Source organism: Danio aesculapii, chromosome 5, assembly GCF_903798145.1.
Source record: "Danio aesculapii chromosome 5, fDanAes4.1, whole genome shotgun sequence".
Classification (NCBI taxonomy): domain Eukaryota; kingdom Metazoa; phylum Chordata; class Actinopteri; order Cypriniformes; family Danionidae; genus Danio; species Danio aesculapii.
This window is the reverse complement of record NC_079439.1, coordinates 47,293,137-47,312,061: the sequence shown is the minus strand read 5'-3', so window position 1 is coordinate 47,312,061 and position 18,925 is coordinate 47,293,137. Positions and strand designations below refer to the sequence as shown.

General features: G+C 34.9%; 1 protein-coding gene across 1 annotated transcript; it reads right to left on the bottom strand.

Annotated features, from left to right (window-relative positions):
• Nucleotides 1–8,388: 8,388 nt before the first annotated feature.
• On the bottom strand, nt 8,389–16,615 carry zgc:110626 (uncharacterized protein LOC550588 homolog). The gene is made up of 7 exons (XM_056458376.1): nt 16,298–16,615; nt 16,159–16,200; nt 15,991–16,051; nt 15,552–15,696; nt 14,837–14,933; nt 13,640–13,896; nt 8,389–10,147 (listed from the first exon to the last, which is right to left on the bottom strand). The coding sequence occupies exons 1-7, from the start codon at nt 16,557–16,559 to the stop codon at nt 9,650–9,652; spliced, it is 1,362 nt and encodes a 453-aa protein (XP_056314351.1). The 5' UTR covers nt 16,560–16,615; the 3' UTR covers nt 8,389–9,649.
• Nucleotides 16,616–18,925: the final 2,310 nt, after the last annotated feature.

The following is an 18,925-nucleotide window of genomic DNA, read 5'->3' as shown; positions in this document are numbered from 1 at the left end:
ATTTGAATTTGAAAGAAAAATATAAAGTATTTTAATATATTAAGTATTATACTTAGAATATATATTATACTTATATTTATATAAATATAAGTTAACATTTTTTTTTTATATTTGATAAACTAGCTCTCCTGTGAATTTCTGTTTCTGTTTCTTATTTTTCAAGACACTTCTAAACAGCTTAAAGTAACATTTCAAGTTTAAACATTTAACTGGGCTAATTAGGTTAACTATGCAGGTTAGGGTAATTAGGCAAGATATTATATAACGATGGTTTGCTCTGGAGACAATCAAAAAAATATATAGCTTAAAGGGGCTGATAATTTTGACCTTAAAATGTTTTTTTTTTTTTTTTTTTTTTTTTTAAACTGCTTTTATTCTAGCCGAAATAAATCAAATACGACTTTCTCAAGAGGAAAAAATATGATCAGACATACTGTGAAAATTTTCTTGCTCTGTTAAACATCATTATATATTTAGGGGTTGCCATCATGGAATGAACCGCCAACTTCTCCAGCATATATTTTATACAGATGCCCATCCAGCCACTCCCCAACACTTGGAAACATCCATACACACTCCTTTACCCACATACACTACGGCCAATTTAGCTTATTCAATTCCCCTATAGCGCATGTGTTTGAACTGTGGGGGAACCGGAGCACCCGCAGGAAACCCACGCGAACACTGGGAAAACATGCACTCAGAAATACCAACTGTCCCAGCGGGTGCTCGAACCACTTTCTTGTTTTGAGTCAATCGTGCTACCCACTGTGCCACTGTGACACCCCTTATTGCATAGTATGTAATCATTTTGCATTTCTTGTATTTTTTTTATTTTAGATAAATTTTCACATAAGAAAAAAGGTCAGAAAAGTTTTTTCGAAGAAAATCTTTAATTAAATTACTACATGAGATAAGGATTTAATACATACTGATGTACTGTACAATCCTTTTTCTGCTTTCTGTTGTTAATAAAAACTAAGCAATAAATGTGTCAAGACATCCAGTCTCATTCACTTCCATTGGTGTTTTACTGTAAAAAGAGCTTGTTATGCTTTATTTATTTATTTATTTATTTATTTATTTATTTTCATATTGTTTTACTTTTAATGCTTTGTCATAAATGTACTGGTGTGTAGTACAAGCAGTTTGCTTATTTACTGTCATTTGTTATTCCTTGCTCAAACCATCACCAGAAAGTCCACTGGGGAAAACTCTGTTAAGAATTATGAAACCCTTAAGTTATTTTCGACTGAAAGAAAGAAATAGCATCTTGGCTAACAAAGGATAAGTTATCCATAATCAGATTAAATTATGAGGGATGTTTTTATTCTGGAAGTAACTCTTTGGGTTGAGGGATTTTATTTAATAAATTGAATAATTAATTAATTAATTAATTTTTATATTGTCTTGTTTTTCACCTAATTTCATTTTCCAATATGCATACAGGCTGCAACAACAGTGTAAAAGAAGAAAACTCTTTAAAATAAGAAATTGAAATTGTCCACTAGAAAGCAGCATGCTACATGTAAACCATATCCAGTTCTGCTCAGGAAGACCACTGTCCTGCATTTCGTCCTGGGCTGAATTTAACTTTTACCTTTTTTGTGACATAGGCAAAGGACACTTTGTCATTTCTAACTCATAATTATTAAAGACACTTACGTGTTTGTGAGTATAAAAAGACGCAGCCTGAGAATTACTCACAAAAATTAATCCAGCTGAAAAAAGGAACCATCACAGAAACTGTAATAGTTTTCACTATAAATACTATTTAAAAACATTACATTTTAAACATCAGAACATCAATTTTAAGGGTATAATCTTTTTTCTGGGATATGGAATGGGTTTAGCATGCAATTGAAAGACTATTGGTTTGGTTTAGAGTTTACCACAGTGTTTTTGGTAGGTGATCACTTGACAAGCACTGCCTTCTCTTTGGACATGTACAAGAAGGACATGTATCTGAAATGTAGAATAAAACATACAATATGTAATATATTTCAGATTCGCAACAATGTAGATAGCAGCCTCAAGTGGATTTGGCATCTGAATTGTGCAATGAAACATGTAGGCTAAGGCATATACACTCACCTGCCACTTTATTGCGTACACTTTACTAGTACCAGGTTGGACCGTCTTTTGCCTTCAGTATTCCCTTAATCCTTCATGGCATAGATTCAAGAAGGTACTGGAAATATTCCTCAATGATTTTGGTTCATATTGACATGATAGCATCATGCAGTTGCTGCAGATTTGTCGGCCCCCCTTTTACCACATCCCAAAGGTGCTCTATTGGATTGAGTTCTGGTGACTGTGGAGGCCATTTGAGTACAGTGAACTCATTGTCATGTTTAAGAAACCAGTCTGAGATGATTCACGATTTTGACATAAGAAAATGGGTACACTGTGATTGTTAATGGAAGGACAAGGTCAGCAACAATACTCAGATAGGCTGTGGCGTTGATACGATGCTCAATTGGTATTAATGGACCCAAAGTGGGCCAAGAAATATCCCCCACACCATTACACCACACCACCAGCATGAACTGTTGATACAAGGCAGGATGGATCCATACTTTCATGTTATTGATGCCAAATTCTGACCCTACCATCCGAATGTCGCAGCAAAAAATGGAGACTTATCAGACCAGGCAATTCTCTGTAAACCCAATAGATGGTTGTGTGTGAAAATCCAAGTAGATCAGCAGTTTCTAACAATTTAGCCTACCCAATTCACCTAGCGCATGTCTTTGGACTTGTGGGGGAAAGCGGAGCACCCAGAGGAAACCCTTGCAAACACGGGGAGAACATGCAGACTCCACACAGATATGCCAGCTGACCCAGCCGAGGTTCGACCTTCTTGCTGTGAGGCGACATATTTGCCATGATGACAGTACATAATATTTTACTATTTTTTAAGATACTAGCATTCAGCTTAAAGTAACATTTAAATGCTTAACTAGGTTAATTAGGCAAGTTATGGTAATAAGGCAAATCATTGTATGCCAGCCTTCTGAATTCAAGTGTTTAAAAGGGGACAAATTGTTGTTGCACATCTTTGCTGGTCCATCTGTGACCAAGACAGCAAGTCTTGCTTTCAAGCCAAGATATCCAATATCAGCAAAGGACGAACCACATCCAACAGGAGTAACTGTGGACACAAGTGGAAGCTGTCTGAATGGGATATCCTGGTGCTAACCCATATTGTACCTAAAGAAACATAAAGCCACAGCTGCCCAGAATTAAATGTGCACCTCAGCTCTCCTGTTTCCACCAGAACTGTTCATTGGAAGCTCCACAGTGTTAATATACATGGCCGGGCTGCTATAGCCAAATCTTTGTTCACTAGTGCCAATGCCAAACGTCAGTTTCAATGGTTCCAGCAGCCAAAATCTTGGGCTGTGGCAGTGTGAAACATGTATTGTTCTTTGATGAGTTCACCTTCAATGTGTTTTCCACATCTGAGAGAGTTACGGTGTGGAGAAGGCCAAAAAAAAAAATAAAAATCACACCACCCAGATTGTTGCATGCCCAGATTGAAGCAATAGTATCTGGATGCAGCCTTTATGATGCAAGCTGAGATTGCATCACTCAGTGAAACTAGTGATGTCACTGTGAGGAGTAAGGGTAGGGGTGGGGTCAGCTGAGCCCATTAAAAAGCACTGCATGAGGCTCAGATTGCATCTGCACCATGGTCTGCATCCAGATGGTTTGGGCTGCAGTATCATGGCATTCCCTAGGCCCAATACTTTTGCTAGATGGGCAAACATTGGTTTGTAATCATTTAATAGTTTTTGAAGTTTACTAATCATGTGTTATAAGAAGTTTGATACCGCAAGGACAAAGTAAAATAGGCACTAACATAGAAATTCAGTCACATTTTTTTATATAAACAGAAGCTTCGAATAAAAAATAAAAAATCTGCTGTATCATGGTTCTCTTATGACACTGTAAGTAACTTCTAAGTCCAACTACCAAATTATTTTTACAATTTATGAATTTCTTTTTTTTCCTTCTTTTTAAACACATGCTACAATTTAGATATACAATGGATAAGGTCAAGAAAATTCATGAAAAGCTATCTTTTTCATAGTAGCTGCATGCTCACTAGATAGGTCAGTTTATCTATTGTTGAGAGTTTAACAGCATACAAGTTAAGATCCATTCAAACGAGTACTCCGATATCGTTCAAGTAACATTAGTCAAAGCCACGATCTGCTGAGGTTGAGTCACTGGCCTCCATTACAAAAATCGCACCAGTAACAGCTGGATGTTCTACCTGTGAGAGGGCAGTTCTTGGTACAACCGTTGTGTTTATAGCCCACTATTCAACAGTGACTGAAATTGGCAGTGTTTTACTTGATTTTAGAATTCGCACATCATATTGTCAATAAAAATAGACACCATTTCATCTGTAAGCATGCCTAAAGTAATGCTACTTTTGGAAATTTATTTTTAAATTAGATTATATTATTTTCACTGAGTAAGATAATACATTTTTTATCCAAACACAGAACGTTGGTTAGCTTTATTACCTGTACTTGCCTTCATTAGCTCTGCTTTTTCCTGAAATAATCGTAAAGCTGTATCTTTCTTTTATAGATCCTATAAAACTAAAGACTATTTGGTGATGTGCAGTATGCAGTTGTACTCTATAGGTATGCAGTTGTACTCTATAGGTACTTAAGATTAGCATGGGATTGGCCAAAACTGGGTGTGCTTGCTCACCTTTAAAGAACCAACAAAAGATTTTGTAACTTTGAGGTTATTTGAAGGTTTATTTTTGTATGATTTTATATATGGTTTCAAATATGGGCCAATAAAAAGCCAGAAAAAAAGGATATTTCTAATACAAAGGTCATTTTCAGTTAAATCTAATCTCAAGACTTAATGTGTTGAACTTTAAACTAAACTTCAGCTTTTGCCATTTGAAAAATGTTTCAAACGCCAAATATTGCATAACTCACAAGCTATCAAGTACTAATCACCCATTTTATAGAGAAGACTGTGTGACTGTGACCTCGACAGCTGATACCAGAGCAAACATGACTATACACTTTACCAATAATAAGCCATCAAAGGGTTTTAAAGTCAACAGACAAAATAGATATAATAAAATACAAAAACACACATTTCACTTATATCAGTCATTTGAGTAAAAGAATAATAATATTAATGATTTTCAAATTGATAGAAAGAGTAATTGAAGTTTTTTTTTTTTGTTTGGTTTTTTTTATTCTATTTCTGGAGTGGAGTTTGCCATTTTTTGTTTAGCCTTTTGGCCTTGCTCAGTCCTGAAGCTATTCATGTGCTCTTATGAATAGCTTTTCTTTCATACAAACCTGTTTTTCCTTGATTTGTCTTGGATTAAAAGAACCTGAAGGTCAATGAGCTTCAGTTTGGTTAGCTGTTTATTTATATAATTACTTACTTCAATCCAACACCAGCCCTAGGCATCTGGGCCATAACATAAATTGGGGGCTCGTCCGGGATCTATCACAGCACACGCTAGTGGCACATCCTAAAGCACGGCAACCAGGAAGAGACAAGAACAGGACACGAAAGCAAAAAAACATTGACAAAACATACAGAAACAGGGCACCAATCAGGTATAACAAAGTGTGTTCACTAAACAAAATGTACTGTAATTACATGAACTGTCTGCAGTTCAACACTACTGCGTTTGTTTATTGTTGTGAGTTGAAATTTGATCCTGTGTTTTTTTTTTACTGATGGTTTTGTCTGAAATGGACAAGCTTTGTTTTTTGTTGACAACAGTACAAGAATAGTGAATGATGAGGGAACATCAGCAATGCTAATGTTTTATAATAATAATAAATGCAGTGTTAGCAATGTAGTATCCCATTTTGTTTTTGATTAGGTGAATAATTTCACCACTTTATCTTTTGTTCCATACTGAGGCGCCAAAGCAAGACAAAAGAGAGATGACTGAATGTCAAAACACTGTAGATGAATATTTAATACAGGCACTGTACATTCGATTTTTATTTGAGTGTTTCTATTAACTTGGTGAAACTCTGCATTGGCTTTGCAAGACATAAAAATTGATCAGGAAAACTTTTGCCTTCAAAGAGTTGAAGGTTGCTGGGAAGTCATGAAAATAAATGACTTTTGTTAGCATGGTGTAACCAGACATTTTCTAAATTCTTTATGATCTGTTTACTTCTGTTTATATTTGTTTTTTGTCTTTATTCATCACTAATCCACCTACACACTTTACAGTTATAAAGTTTTCAAATTAGGCAATAAAACTGAAAGCAACCCACAACTTGACAACTTGAAAGACTTAAATGACTTTGAATCCAGTGGTTTCTGCTTAAATGTATAGCAGTGGTTCATGCAGTAGCTGAGCAGCTGGACTGGAGCATACATGAAACAAGACTGTGTGGATTGCAAATGTGATCTGAAAATGGGGATTAAATATTTTGCACGAATAGTGGAAGGAATAAAAATACAGAATAGAAAGTGAAGTGGAGCATCATAAACTAAAGACGATAGGAGTAAAATGTACTGATGAAGTAATCATTTTAGGCAGTTTTATAAATCTATTGACAATCTAAGAAGGAAATTAGTGGAATGACTGAAAAGAAATTTAAAAAGGTCCTTTTTTTAATGATAAGATAAATGTGTAGGTCAAGCAGATGGCACCGTAAATACTGATTTGTGTCTGTTGATCATTCTGGAGGGAACAAAAATGGAGCTTTTTTTATATACAAACACATTGTTTAGCCATAAACAGTATTTACTTAATAACATAAATTCTTCAAAAAGCGTACATCCTCTTCTTATTCTGTTCAAATGTTTGATATATTAACCATTCCCCCAGCTTTCATCCCAGATCCTTGAAATAAGGGTATGGAATAATCAGTGATGGCATTCTATGGAATGAGGAATGACTTTTTGAAATAAAAAAAATAAAAAAACATAATAAATGTATTTGTTATCCGGTCTTCAGCCACTTGTGTGATTATGCTTTTGGCTTCAGTTTTATTATTGTGTGCACTTAAGTCTTTGATATTGCTCGTTTCAAAGTCGTGTCAAAATTAAACATTAAGCATGCTCAGGAATGACTTTAGGTGCTTTGAGACGCCACTTATATAATATATAAAAATGTATGCCTGTTACTACTGATGATACATTGAGGTCTTCAAAAATGAAACGTATCAAGAAACTGAACATGGCAGTCCTTTCCACTGTTGCAAACCCCTGAAGTACATTGCTTGAAAGTACGTGAGAGGGGTCTGGATGCCAAGCAGCTGCAAGCTGAGCAACAGTTGAAGTCAGAATTATTAGCCCCCTTATTTATTTATTTATTTTTCCGCAATTTCTGTTTAACGGAAAGAAGATTTTTTTTTTTTATTCCAACACATTTCTAAACATAATAGTTTTAATAACTCATTTCTAATAACTGATTTTTTTTTCTTTGCCATGATGACAGTAAATATTATTTTGACTAGATATTTTTCAAGACACTTCTATACAGCTTAAAGTGACATTTAAAGGCTTAACTAGGTTAATAAGGTTAACTAGGCAGGATAGGGAAATTATGCAAGTTATTGTTTAACGATGGTTTGTTCTGTAGACTATCAGGAAAAAACATAGCTTAAAAGAAGCTAAAAATGTTTTTGTTTTTTTTATTAAAAAATTGCTTTTATTCTAGCCGAAGTAAAACAATTAAGACTGTCTCCAGAAGAAAAAAATATTATCAGACATACTGTGAAAATTTCCTCGCTCTGTTAAACATCATTTGCCATGATTTTGTTGTGCACACCTAACCCCACCCCTAACTCTAACAGTGATGTCACTAGCTCCATTGAGTGCATTGTTTATGACATTGCATGGCTGGGACTGCATGTCTCAGCTTGCATATGCAAGTCTGCATCCAAATACTATTGACGTGAGTGAAAAAATGAGCATTTATTTCACCTTGGCAAATAGTCCTGAGTGTATTCACAACTGTCTAGGGCAAGAGTGTCTTGTTGCATGATGCTGTAAATGCAGACGCAACCTTACACATTAGCTTATGCTGTTTGTTTACACAGAGGAAAAATGTGTGTTGTATTGTTCATACTTGCGTGCTTACAATGAATGCTGTAACCTGTTATAAAAGGTGTAAACTAACAAATAAAAAAATGTATAAATGATGTTCAGTTTCTTGCACAGAAATTCTCAGAAGTACAATGAATAATCGAGTGTCACTCATTGTGTTGACTTGCATTTTCTGAATTGACAAGAACTACAGTTTCAAGTAAAAAGTTAAATACATCAACATATTTCATAAACACGTACCCACAACTATCCTGGTGAGTGTGTACTGTGGGAGTAGTACAAGTTGAAAGTTATTAGACACAATAAACATATTGGTTAAACTTTTGATATATTTATTTGAAAGTTTTTTCAATGTTTACATTTTATAAGAGCATAAAAAATAAAAGATATATTTATATGGATTGTACTGGTTTCACAAAGCACATTCATCCACACACAAAGGAACCCGAAAACAATCAAAAGCAAGCAAAGCAATGGTCTTTTTCAAGATGGTGATTTTTAGGTTTTTAACTGCTAAAGAACCTAAGGTTACATTATAATGTGTATAGCTTTAAAGAGTAGTCTATTAAAAATACTACTTTGATAAAAAAACAACACCTGCGTATACTTATCTAACAAGCTTGAGTATTTATGTACTCATACTTCAATTTCTCTTTTTTCACAAGGCTGATCCTATAATATTCATAAAATAAAACGGATTTCATTTTACTTCTAAATGAGAACACGGAATACATTATTCATTCAACATGCAGTATAGCGTCACAGAATTCAATACAAAACATGTTTCTGTGTTAAAAGGATAGCTCAACAAAAAAACTTTAATTTACTCAGCCTCAAATGGTTTCAAAATACTAGGTTAAATATTTCCAGCTTTCTTGAAAATATCTTCTTTTGTGTTCAACAAAAGAAATAAAGTGAAACAGGTTTGGAATAAGTGAAGAAAGAGTAAATAATGAAATATTTTTCATTTTTGGTTGAACCATCCCTTAAAGCACACATAAACAACTTACGCAAACTTTTACAGTAAGGGTTAGCATACTTTCCCTGCAAAATTTATATGGCAAAGAAGACTACTAAAGAATAGTACTGCATTCACTTCAAAACAAATATAGCAGTATTATCATACAGTATGGGATGCAGAGTAGCACCACACAGATGGTTTAGCATACAAAAAGAAATAATACTGTTTATTTATTTAATCATTAAGAGTGAACTACTAACTTACAAAAAAATAGTATAGGTTATATTAGATACGATACACTAATGCTTTTTTTTCCCATTCAGGGACCAATTCTTACTGTAGTTGTTATCAGAATGCATATTACTAGCACATTGGCTGTTTATTAGCACTTTATTGATGCCTTATTCTGCATGACTACATTTGAGATCCTGTAATTCTACCTCATGTCTCAATTTAATAAAAATCTAATTATAAACAAGCACCAAATCAGATGTTCAGCAAATAAGTCAGTCATAGTTAATGGTTCACTAAAAGTGAAAAATGGTCCCCAAACTAAAGCTTTATAAAACAACACAATAACAAAAGAAGCCTACAAAGTGATTCAAAATCATTTTGTCAAGATTTTTCTGGCTGATCTGGCAGCTGTGGGTAAAACTTATATTCCTGATATGGAGGTGGAGCTGATGTGCTTGACTGATGTGTACCTGAAGGACCAAACTGGCCCCGAGCTCCACTGTAATAAGAGGGAGTGAACTGACCTGGAGGTCCAGGAAAAGCTGGAGCCCCAAACTGACCCAGAGGAGGTCCAGGGTAACTAGGTGGACCACCCTGACCCGGAGGAGGTCCAGGGTAACCAGGAGATGGAAACTGACCAACAGGAGGTCCACAGTTACCAGGTGCACTAAACTGACCAGGTGGTCCAGCCATATTTTTTGGTTGGGCTGATGGAGCTGTAGGAGGCGGGTTGGGACGTGCACTGCCTGGCTGTGGCTGATTCCAAATTCCAAAGTCACTATTTGTAGCGCCATTTGCACCTGATACAGGCTGAGGAGGAAGAATCACTATTGGGAATTTGATCTCTGGATCTGAAGCATATTTCACATCCAGGTAAACCTAGACACAAATGATGAACCAATTATTAAGACTGGACAATGACAACAGAAACTCATCTCTATTTGAGCCTTGTTTTAAGACTATAAACACATCAAGATCCAGCTTTAAATGCAAATTGATTACATAGTTAACATCATCACAACAAGCGACTGTTTTTAGGTGTGCTCGATTTGAACTATGGCTGCAGACTGCAGTTAATGATATGAGCTGAGTACAGTCGGGTGGCGGAGGTAGAAATAGAGCCGACAAGTTGGACACTTCGGGCTCTCGTAATTTTCTGCAGTCATGACAGACCACATGGTGTGATCAATGACCAATAATGATCATATTATATATTAAATATTTAATAGTCTAATATTTGAGTTATTCTTTGAAAATAATTATCCAAATAAGTAATTGTTATGTGTTATGTTTTTATTATGAGTCTCATTACGGTTTTTTCTTTCGACCACCCAAGTTCATTCTCTTGTTTTGTGTACTTCTGTCCCTGGTTGTTTGGTTTAATAAAGCTTGCTTCAACCAATCCGGTCCGAAAATCATTGTTAGCCAACTAAGGTTGCAAGTTTCGTCGTTACAAACACAGTTTGTTGATTTGCCGTTCCCCAAGTCCATCAATCCAATGAACATTTGCAAACCGTGTCGCAAACTTTTACGCTTGCAACTACACCTCTGGAGCTGTAGTTAGAAACGTAATTCCTAGCTGTGTTCTATTCCCAGTTATCCCCCTTATGCCCTATTCGTTTAAAACATTCTAACATTTAAAATTGGAGTGATTAAAAAAAGCCTTAAAGTCATCTCTTTTAGGTGTAATTTGCTTTCAAAGTATTTTTACAGTTCAGTTTTAGCGATCTTCATGTTTACAATTGCGCTCCCTTCGTAGTGCACTTTGAAAACATTGTCTGTGTGGCTCATGGCGAATGCTATAGGTGATCTATTATTTAAAAGCGGAATTTATGTTACGTCTCCAAAGTTTGTGAAAAAAAAATATATAGCATACGTTAATGCTTTTAATTTATAGTAGGCTATTTATTAAGTATCTGTACTGTGTATGACATGTGCCTGCTGGTTAGAACATTTCTGCAGTGGTTTGCATGTGTCAAATTGTAAAAGTAGACCTTTCAAAAATAAAAATAAATAAATAAATAAACAGTATCCTACTTAATAATAAATCATTAAGTCATATCACAACATAAGTATGATTTTTTTTTTCATTTCCTAATAAAAAATAAATATTAAATTTCATTTCTTAATAAATAGCCTCATATTTATTTATATGGTTTATATATGAGATTAGAATGTCTTAGCTTTTGTAAGTGATTTTATGTTTTAGAATGGAATATGTAATGTCCTCAATTTGTAAAAGAAACACAGGCCATATAAGTGCCATTTACATATATTTCAATTAATATGGAAAGCGAGTGCATGTTTTTTTTTTTTTTAAATGTGACTGCATGTAAAACAATATAATTTGCACAAAGAAATGATGGGGTTCTTCTCTAAAGAAGTTGTTACTCCACCCTGTTTAGAGCATCATTATGGGCGTTTTACGTTATAACTAACGTGGTTCAAACGATGGACCTGTAACAGAGAAACTATGGGTTTTGGGAAACACTCATCACTATATGGTTCTTTACCCAAACAATGCATCGTACTATGATAGTTCAGCCACGGGTTATGTTGTTGTTTAGGAAACACACCCCTGATTGGTTCCTATGCTGAAACAAGGTTCCAGTGTCAGCCAATCGCCTCGCTCTAGCTTCCTTTATGGGCCTTGTCTGCCAAAAGTTTGTCAACATTTTATGGCTCAGTTTGATTGTTGTTCTGTGCTCTTCAATTGCTTATTTTAATAGTGCTTATATGTCCATTTTGTTGAGATATTTATTGTCAGTCTTTAACCATTGATTGCCATTTTAATGTAGTCGCTGTCTGTTTTTACCAGTGCACAACTATTCATTCCATTTCCTATTTCTCCACAGATGTTTGGTAGAAAGACTGGTAAGCATGTAGGTCATGTGACATACATTTTAACATTGCAACACTTAGGAGTTTCAACTGTCTGGAAATACACTAGGGAAGGGGCTGAGTGCCAACCCTTGTATGTTTGGTTAGGTGTATAGTTAGTATAGTTTAGGTAAGACATCTTTAGACGTTGAAGACTTCTTTTTCATAGTTGTGTTCATTAGACAAGATTTGACGAGATTTGATATTAGTAAGATAGTTTTGGTTTTAATTGTTTGTGGTGATTATTTTAAGTACAATTTTCATTGAGTGTTTGTTTTAACCGAATCCTTACACCCATAGACTGCCCAGGGGTTGTAACAGTAAAGAAGCTAAATACAGTAAAGCATCTTTATGAAAAAGGTCCAAAGTGAACCAACAATATGCACATAACTAATAAAGAAATTATTTTAAAGTAATAAAGAAACAATGTATGTAATATCCTGATACACACGCTTTACGGGATGGAGATGGCATGAAAAGTTCATTGTTTTGTTTTGAAAGACCATATATGAGAATTAGGAGCAGTGTCAAAAAAAAAGGCAAACAATGTGGTTCATTCATTAGATGAGTGAATCAGAGTGCATGCATTCATAGTATTTAGTCATGTTACTAGAGAGGACCGGTCAACAAATATCCCCCCCCCCCCCCCTTTTTTTTTTTTTTTCTTTGACGGAATTAACACTGAGTGGGACTGAAGTTGTCAAATAAACCCGAAACACACATGATCCTTGTCATGTGGAGGACCTGGCCAATCGTTAAATATCTCCGGTGTCAGGGCTTTGATGGTACTTTGATGCCACACATTACAGTGGAGTGGCGTCAGCACCTTCTCAAAAAGGACAACATTTTTAACCAAATTTAAACAAAATAAACCACTTCAAGTAAGATTTTAAATCGGTCAGTGCATCATTGCATAAAGTAGAATGCACCGTTTGCTTTAGATCAGGGGTGTCCAAACTCATTCCTGAAGGGCTGGTGTCCTGCAGATTTTAGCTCCAACTTGCCTCAACACACATGCATAGATTTTTCTAGAATGCCTAGTAAAGCTGCGGTCACACTTGACTTTTCTTCCCATAGACTTCCAGTCATACGCACGCGAATGCGTCAGACCGGAAACGCAAGGTCATGTGTCAAGTTTCGCATGTTGCTGCCGTGCAAAGTTCAAGCTTGGTGAACTCTGACTTGCGAAATCACATCACTTGACTGCGTGAGACCAATCGAGGATCAAAACACGACCTCTCTGGACAGAAATTTAAAACATGGAGCAATCGCTCGCTTTTTTTAAAGTCTAATCATTTTGTTTAATCCCGCCCCTATTCGCAGCGCCGTACGACAGAATTTCGCACACACAAAGCCCAGTGTGACCGTAGCTTAAGAGCTTGATTAGCTAGCCCAGGTGTATCTGATTGGAGTTGGAATTAAACTTTGCAGGAGGACACCAGCCCTCCATGACAGAGTTTGTGCACCTCTGCTTTAGATGCTGTAACTTACCCTCAGTCTGTACTCAACCTTGAGGATCCTACAGTTTAGGATTGAGACTGTAAGGCTGGGTGGAATGGACAGCACTGTGGTGACGGTTTTCTTTGAGTTTGGCTCAATGGGTTCCCCCACCTCTTTAAGAAGGTCATGTGTGTGAAGTTTTCTCTTTCCTCTGGCAAAAAAACTGTGTTTTTCATAGAGGCAGTACTTAGGCTTGACTGCACGAGAGGAATTATTTTGAACTTCAGCCAAAACTTTCAAGCCCTCTCCTGCAGAAAGAAACAACAATTAGGTCATTAGATCGTTACTTATAAAAAACAAATACATAAAATATCACTGGAAACAATGTTTCTGTCTGCCATTTTGACAAAATTGTCATTCAGCTATTTAGAATTATGTAAAGTAAGGTATAAAAACCAACACTTTTCTATGAACTGCGTGTGGTGGATGTGATCCTTGATTAGCATCTGTGTTAATTGAACATCATTCCTGTGAGAAAACATAATCCACACTTATTCCCTACACCTAAACCTAACCCCAACTGTAAATTATTCCCAAAACCAGAGGGGATTAATAGTGGGATTAAAAATGATATAGAAGTACATAACCCTAACTGTAAGCCTAAACTTGACATAACTTAAATGTGTCCCTTAAATCTGACTGGGATGTTTCTCCAGGACCAGAAACATTTCCTAATTGGTGAAATCAAACTAACCGTGTCTATATGTATTCATCTAATTTAATCTCTGTAAATAATGTTTATAAAATTTGCCACAAGTTTATGATGGATTACTTAAACTGAGAAGTAAAAACAAGAGGTATAAACCAGTTCTGCATGTTGTGTGTGGGCTGGTGGTGGGAAGGGGCTTTGCGGTTGATTTCAAGCCTGAAATGTGTAGCTTCCTCACTGATTATTAAACAGTGGAAGCACATTATCTGAAAAGGCCACATTCAACATCTTAATCTTTTCTACACAAGAGTGCTGACAGCGTAAGCATGAAGCTCAAACTTGAATAAGTTATGTCTACAGTTTTACAAGCTTTTCAAACACCAGTTTCATCTCAAATATAAAATTCAAATATACAGAAAGGGTAAAATAAATTTAAAAAATTAAAAGCGCTTGAATGGCTGTGTGAAAAGTGTCCATATCTGCGTTAAACCCATTGACAAAAAACATAAACTAAAACAAACAAAAATATATAATTTTACCAAGATAGTATGCCATTTTCTCAGTGCTTATTTTCATGGAGACACTCCCAGAGGTGAAGACATACATTTGTTTATCTTTGGATCCATACTGAGGAGCCTAAACAAGTATAAACACAATACTTCTTAGACAACTGATCCTCAAGATGACAGAGGGGAATGTATGGTATACTGTAGATTAGAAAGACAGTACATGCCATTTAGTCTTAAGCTGCGTCTTAAATGGCACACTATACACTCATACGCACTTACACACTCAACAGCATAGTATATGTAGGTAGTGTCGTCCCAAATGGAGCACTAATGTTTTTTACTAAGCGGAAATTCAAACCGTTTCCCTGATGACGTTTGACGGTTGCCAAATCAGTGAAATAAATGACCAAACTATCAAATATTACTTGCCATGCGTATAACCGCATTCACCATCGGGAGACGCTATAATCACACTCGTAAGAAAATTTTGCTTTCACCATCCAAAATAAATAAACGAAGTTATACAACATGTGCGCCCGATAGCTCCGCCCCTTCCGCTACTTGAGCAAAGCTGTGGTCGTTGAGTGCGTGAAGTGTCCAACATTCCACACATCAGCCGGGTAATTAAAGTGCACTTATTATTTTTAGAGTTTTCAGTGTGACCTTACTTCTTACACAATTTACACTACAAATATGACGTAGAATAGTGCATAATATACGATTTGGGACGCAGCTTTAGTCTTACCATTAGTTCAGGATTGGTAACAGGGCTGGGAGCATAGTTAAACTCTGCTTTAGCTTTGCTAGACATTCGCATTGATCTGGATAGTTTTGTCTCCAAAGTGTAGAGAACTTTACCAACTGAACCTTTGTAGGAGGCAGGAAAATGCCTGTAAATGAACAGCAAAGTCGCACTTGTTAGAATTCATTAAAAATATAGCTTAGAAATATAAAATAATAAATATGAGCTATAGTATAAATAAATTTGAACAGTTAGTTAAGAATGTTTGTTTACCTAAATGATTCAATGTGCAAAGAAGGAACCTTAACACTATTAAATATTTGAGTTATTTAATTTATTTATTTTTACTCATTTCAACCTCTGCAAATCTGAACACAACATGAATACAAATACAGAATTTTTTGTAATCTATTTACGTATTTGGTCTTCTTAAAAGACTTACTGTAAGGGCAACTGAAAGGTGAAAGGGTAAACATGATGGCCTGGTGCCACGACCGAAGAGTCTAACAAGTCAAAGTAAAAATAAAATCAGCATATTTTTTGTCAAAGTTATTTTTGAATTAATTATCTGCAATATATCCATTTTGAAAAAAAAAAAAAAAAGACTTACAGGGCTGTCCGGATGGGTCTTTCAGCATTTCATGGTCATTGGCTAAAAAGATCAAGTTACAAGCACAGGATAAGCTGGTTACTCAAATCGACTTGGCTTCAAATGTTGCAAAAACTAAAACAGTAGAACAGACACCTACCATGTTTTGTGTCGGTCTGAACGAAAAACCTCTCCACCGAATAAAACTTCTCTTTATCCGAATAAGAAACAGTGGTTTTACCGTTTCGCTCTGACCAGTAAACATTTGCTTTCCCTTTAATTTTCACACTCAGCGACTGCATTTGAGTGTCTTTCACCACATCCAGAATGACTTTTCCCGATATAAAATCCCCGCTGGTGAAAGTATTGTTCTGATTGATAGGATTGTAAATAACAGAAATGTTTTTCACAGTGAGCGACATCGTGCCTCCTGATGCCAGTTTATCAGTTTTTGACGTCTATCTGAGCGGAATGGAATGCTATGTGGGCGGCGCTGCATAGAAAACAATCCGACAGTAAAGCACTTCCAGCTGTGGGTGTGGCGTAGTTGTTATAGTAGGCTACACTGACCGTCTGTAAAATTTCCAACTGAAAATATCAACATTGCAGGTTGTGATTTAAGACTATTACAGTATTGGGCATGCGTATGAACGTTTTCCTTTCAGTACCGAAGTGCTCCCCTGAGTTTTAAAATGATTTTTTAAGTTATTAAGAAAAGCAATTGTTTATCAAGGAAAGTATATGTCTGCAACATTTTCACTCATCAATTAAGTTTATTTAATTAAGTTTTATTTTATTTAAACAACAATGGATTTATTTTTACTTTGATGCTGCGGAACATAAATTAATATTATCTGTTATTTGTAAATGTTCCAGCATGAGTAAAATTCTTTATTAAATCTTCACATACACCTGGACAGTTTGTCGTCAATAAATCCAATCAGTTTCATTTATTATTTACTGATCTATTAATGTTTTGTTCAGCTCCTACCGCCACCTACTGGGTGGATTTAATTTGATATTAGTATTACCTTTTAATTAATAATGTTACAAATATTTTCATTATCTAATAATACTGAATTAAAAGGCTGTCTTCTTGGTGTTTTTATACATTTTTAAAAGAATTTAGTTTGATTATTAAGAGTCACGTAAAACATTGGTATTCTATTTTATTTAATATGAATATTAAATAGACATAAATGTTTTATGTTCATAAATGAAATACCTATGTAGAAAAAAATGTCAGAGAACTGAGCAATAGAGTGTGAATAATATGAATGGGTTAGTGAATCAACTATCCACTGTAAACAACCACAGTAAAACAGCCACAGTTTTATTTACTTTCTTCAGGACACAAAAAACTATAACAATAAATTTGACATAAAATGTTCAGCACCCATGTAATCTTTATTTGAAAAATGCTGACAAGTATACACCAACTTCATCTGCAGTAAGCAACACAAAGCAATACACTCCATTTAAAGGGGTGGTCAAATATGATATCATATTTTGCACTAACTGTGTGAACATAAAGAACATCTCTGAATGTAATACACTCAAATTTCAGAGCAAAGGGAGACATTGGCATTTACAGAGTTAGCTTAGACAAGCCTACAGCAAACAAAGTTTGGGGACAACAAAATTAATACATCTGGGTGGATGAAGTCATAAACCCTCTGCACAGCGAAGGGGCGTGGCCAGATGTGCTGTATGTTATAAAAGAGATGCTTCTCAGACTTTGTAATAAAATGTGTAGAGTTGTTTGGAATAATAAGAACAAATATCTCTTCTTCAAAAGTTGGAATGAAAAGTATATTGTGTTAGTTGGACAACTTCTACAATTAAATGGTAACTTTGTTTTACAGCGAATATTTTTAGATAAATTAGTGTTAATTTTTTCCAGTTACTCCAAAGGAGTATGTCGCTGTATTTGTTTTTGCCATACCTAACCTATAGAGCATATAGAAGTGATTCCTCAGAGAAAATATATGTTAACAGTAGATTTTTAAAGACACCTGGATATTATTAAAGAAAGTTACCAATAAATATTTTAAAAATATTAGGTGATTTGGCTACCCTAAGCTTAAAATTCGGTTTAGCCATATTTATACATTGGAAAATTGCTTACCGTACTTTTGAAAAATGTTGCTTAAATAAAAAAGTAAAAGAAGTTTCTTTTTGAAATTCTAAGCTGTATATATCCAGTTAACGAGTTTTTTTTTAAGAGATTTAATTTAATCTGGATATTCGCTATTCCTATGATTATTGTTCAATAAAAAAGTCCATCATCCAACTGTTTAGTATGGTCATTGTGTACTAGAAAGAAAAAAAATATATATTTTAATATATGTGTTATTTTAATGTAGGCTATGCACTCATTTTGCATTGCTTGTACATTTATTTCTATTTTAGATAAATTTCACATTCATAAAAAAAGATCCAAGAAAATGTTTAATTAAATTACTTAAAGAGCCAATAACTGAAACAGTTTGGAGAACATTGTTTAAAAAGGAAGCAAAGAAGACTTTTTCATGATGTTTTTTTAATATTCATTCTTCTTTTTTGTACACTCTGACATACTTTATACATATTGTATGATATTTTTTTCTGTTTCTATTATTTTTTTGTTTGTTTTGTTTTTCCGTTTTGTTTCTGGTTTGTTAACTTCCAAAACTTCCAGTCTCATTCACGTCTTGATTTTTCTTTAACCGTACAAATGAGCTTGTTAAGCTTGATATTGCAAACTGATGTTTTTTATTTTATTATTTTACTATGAATGCTTTGTCAT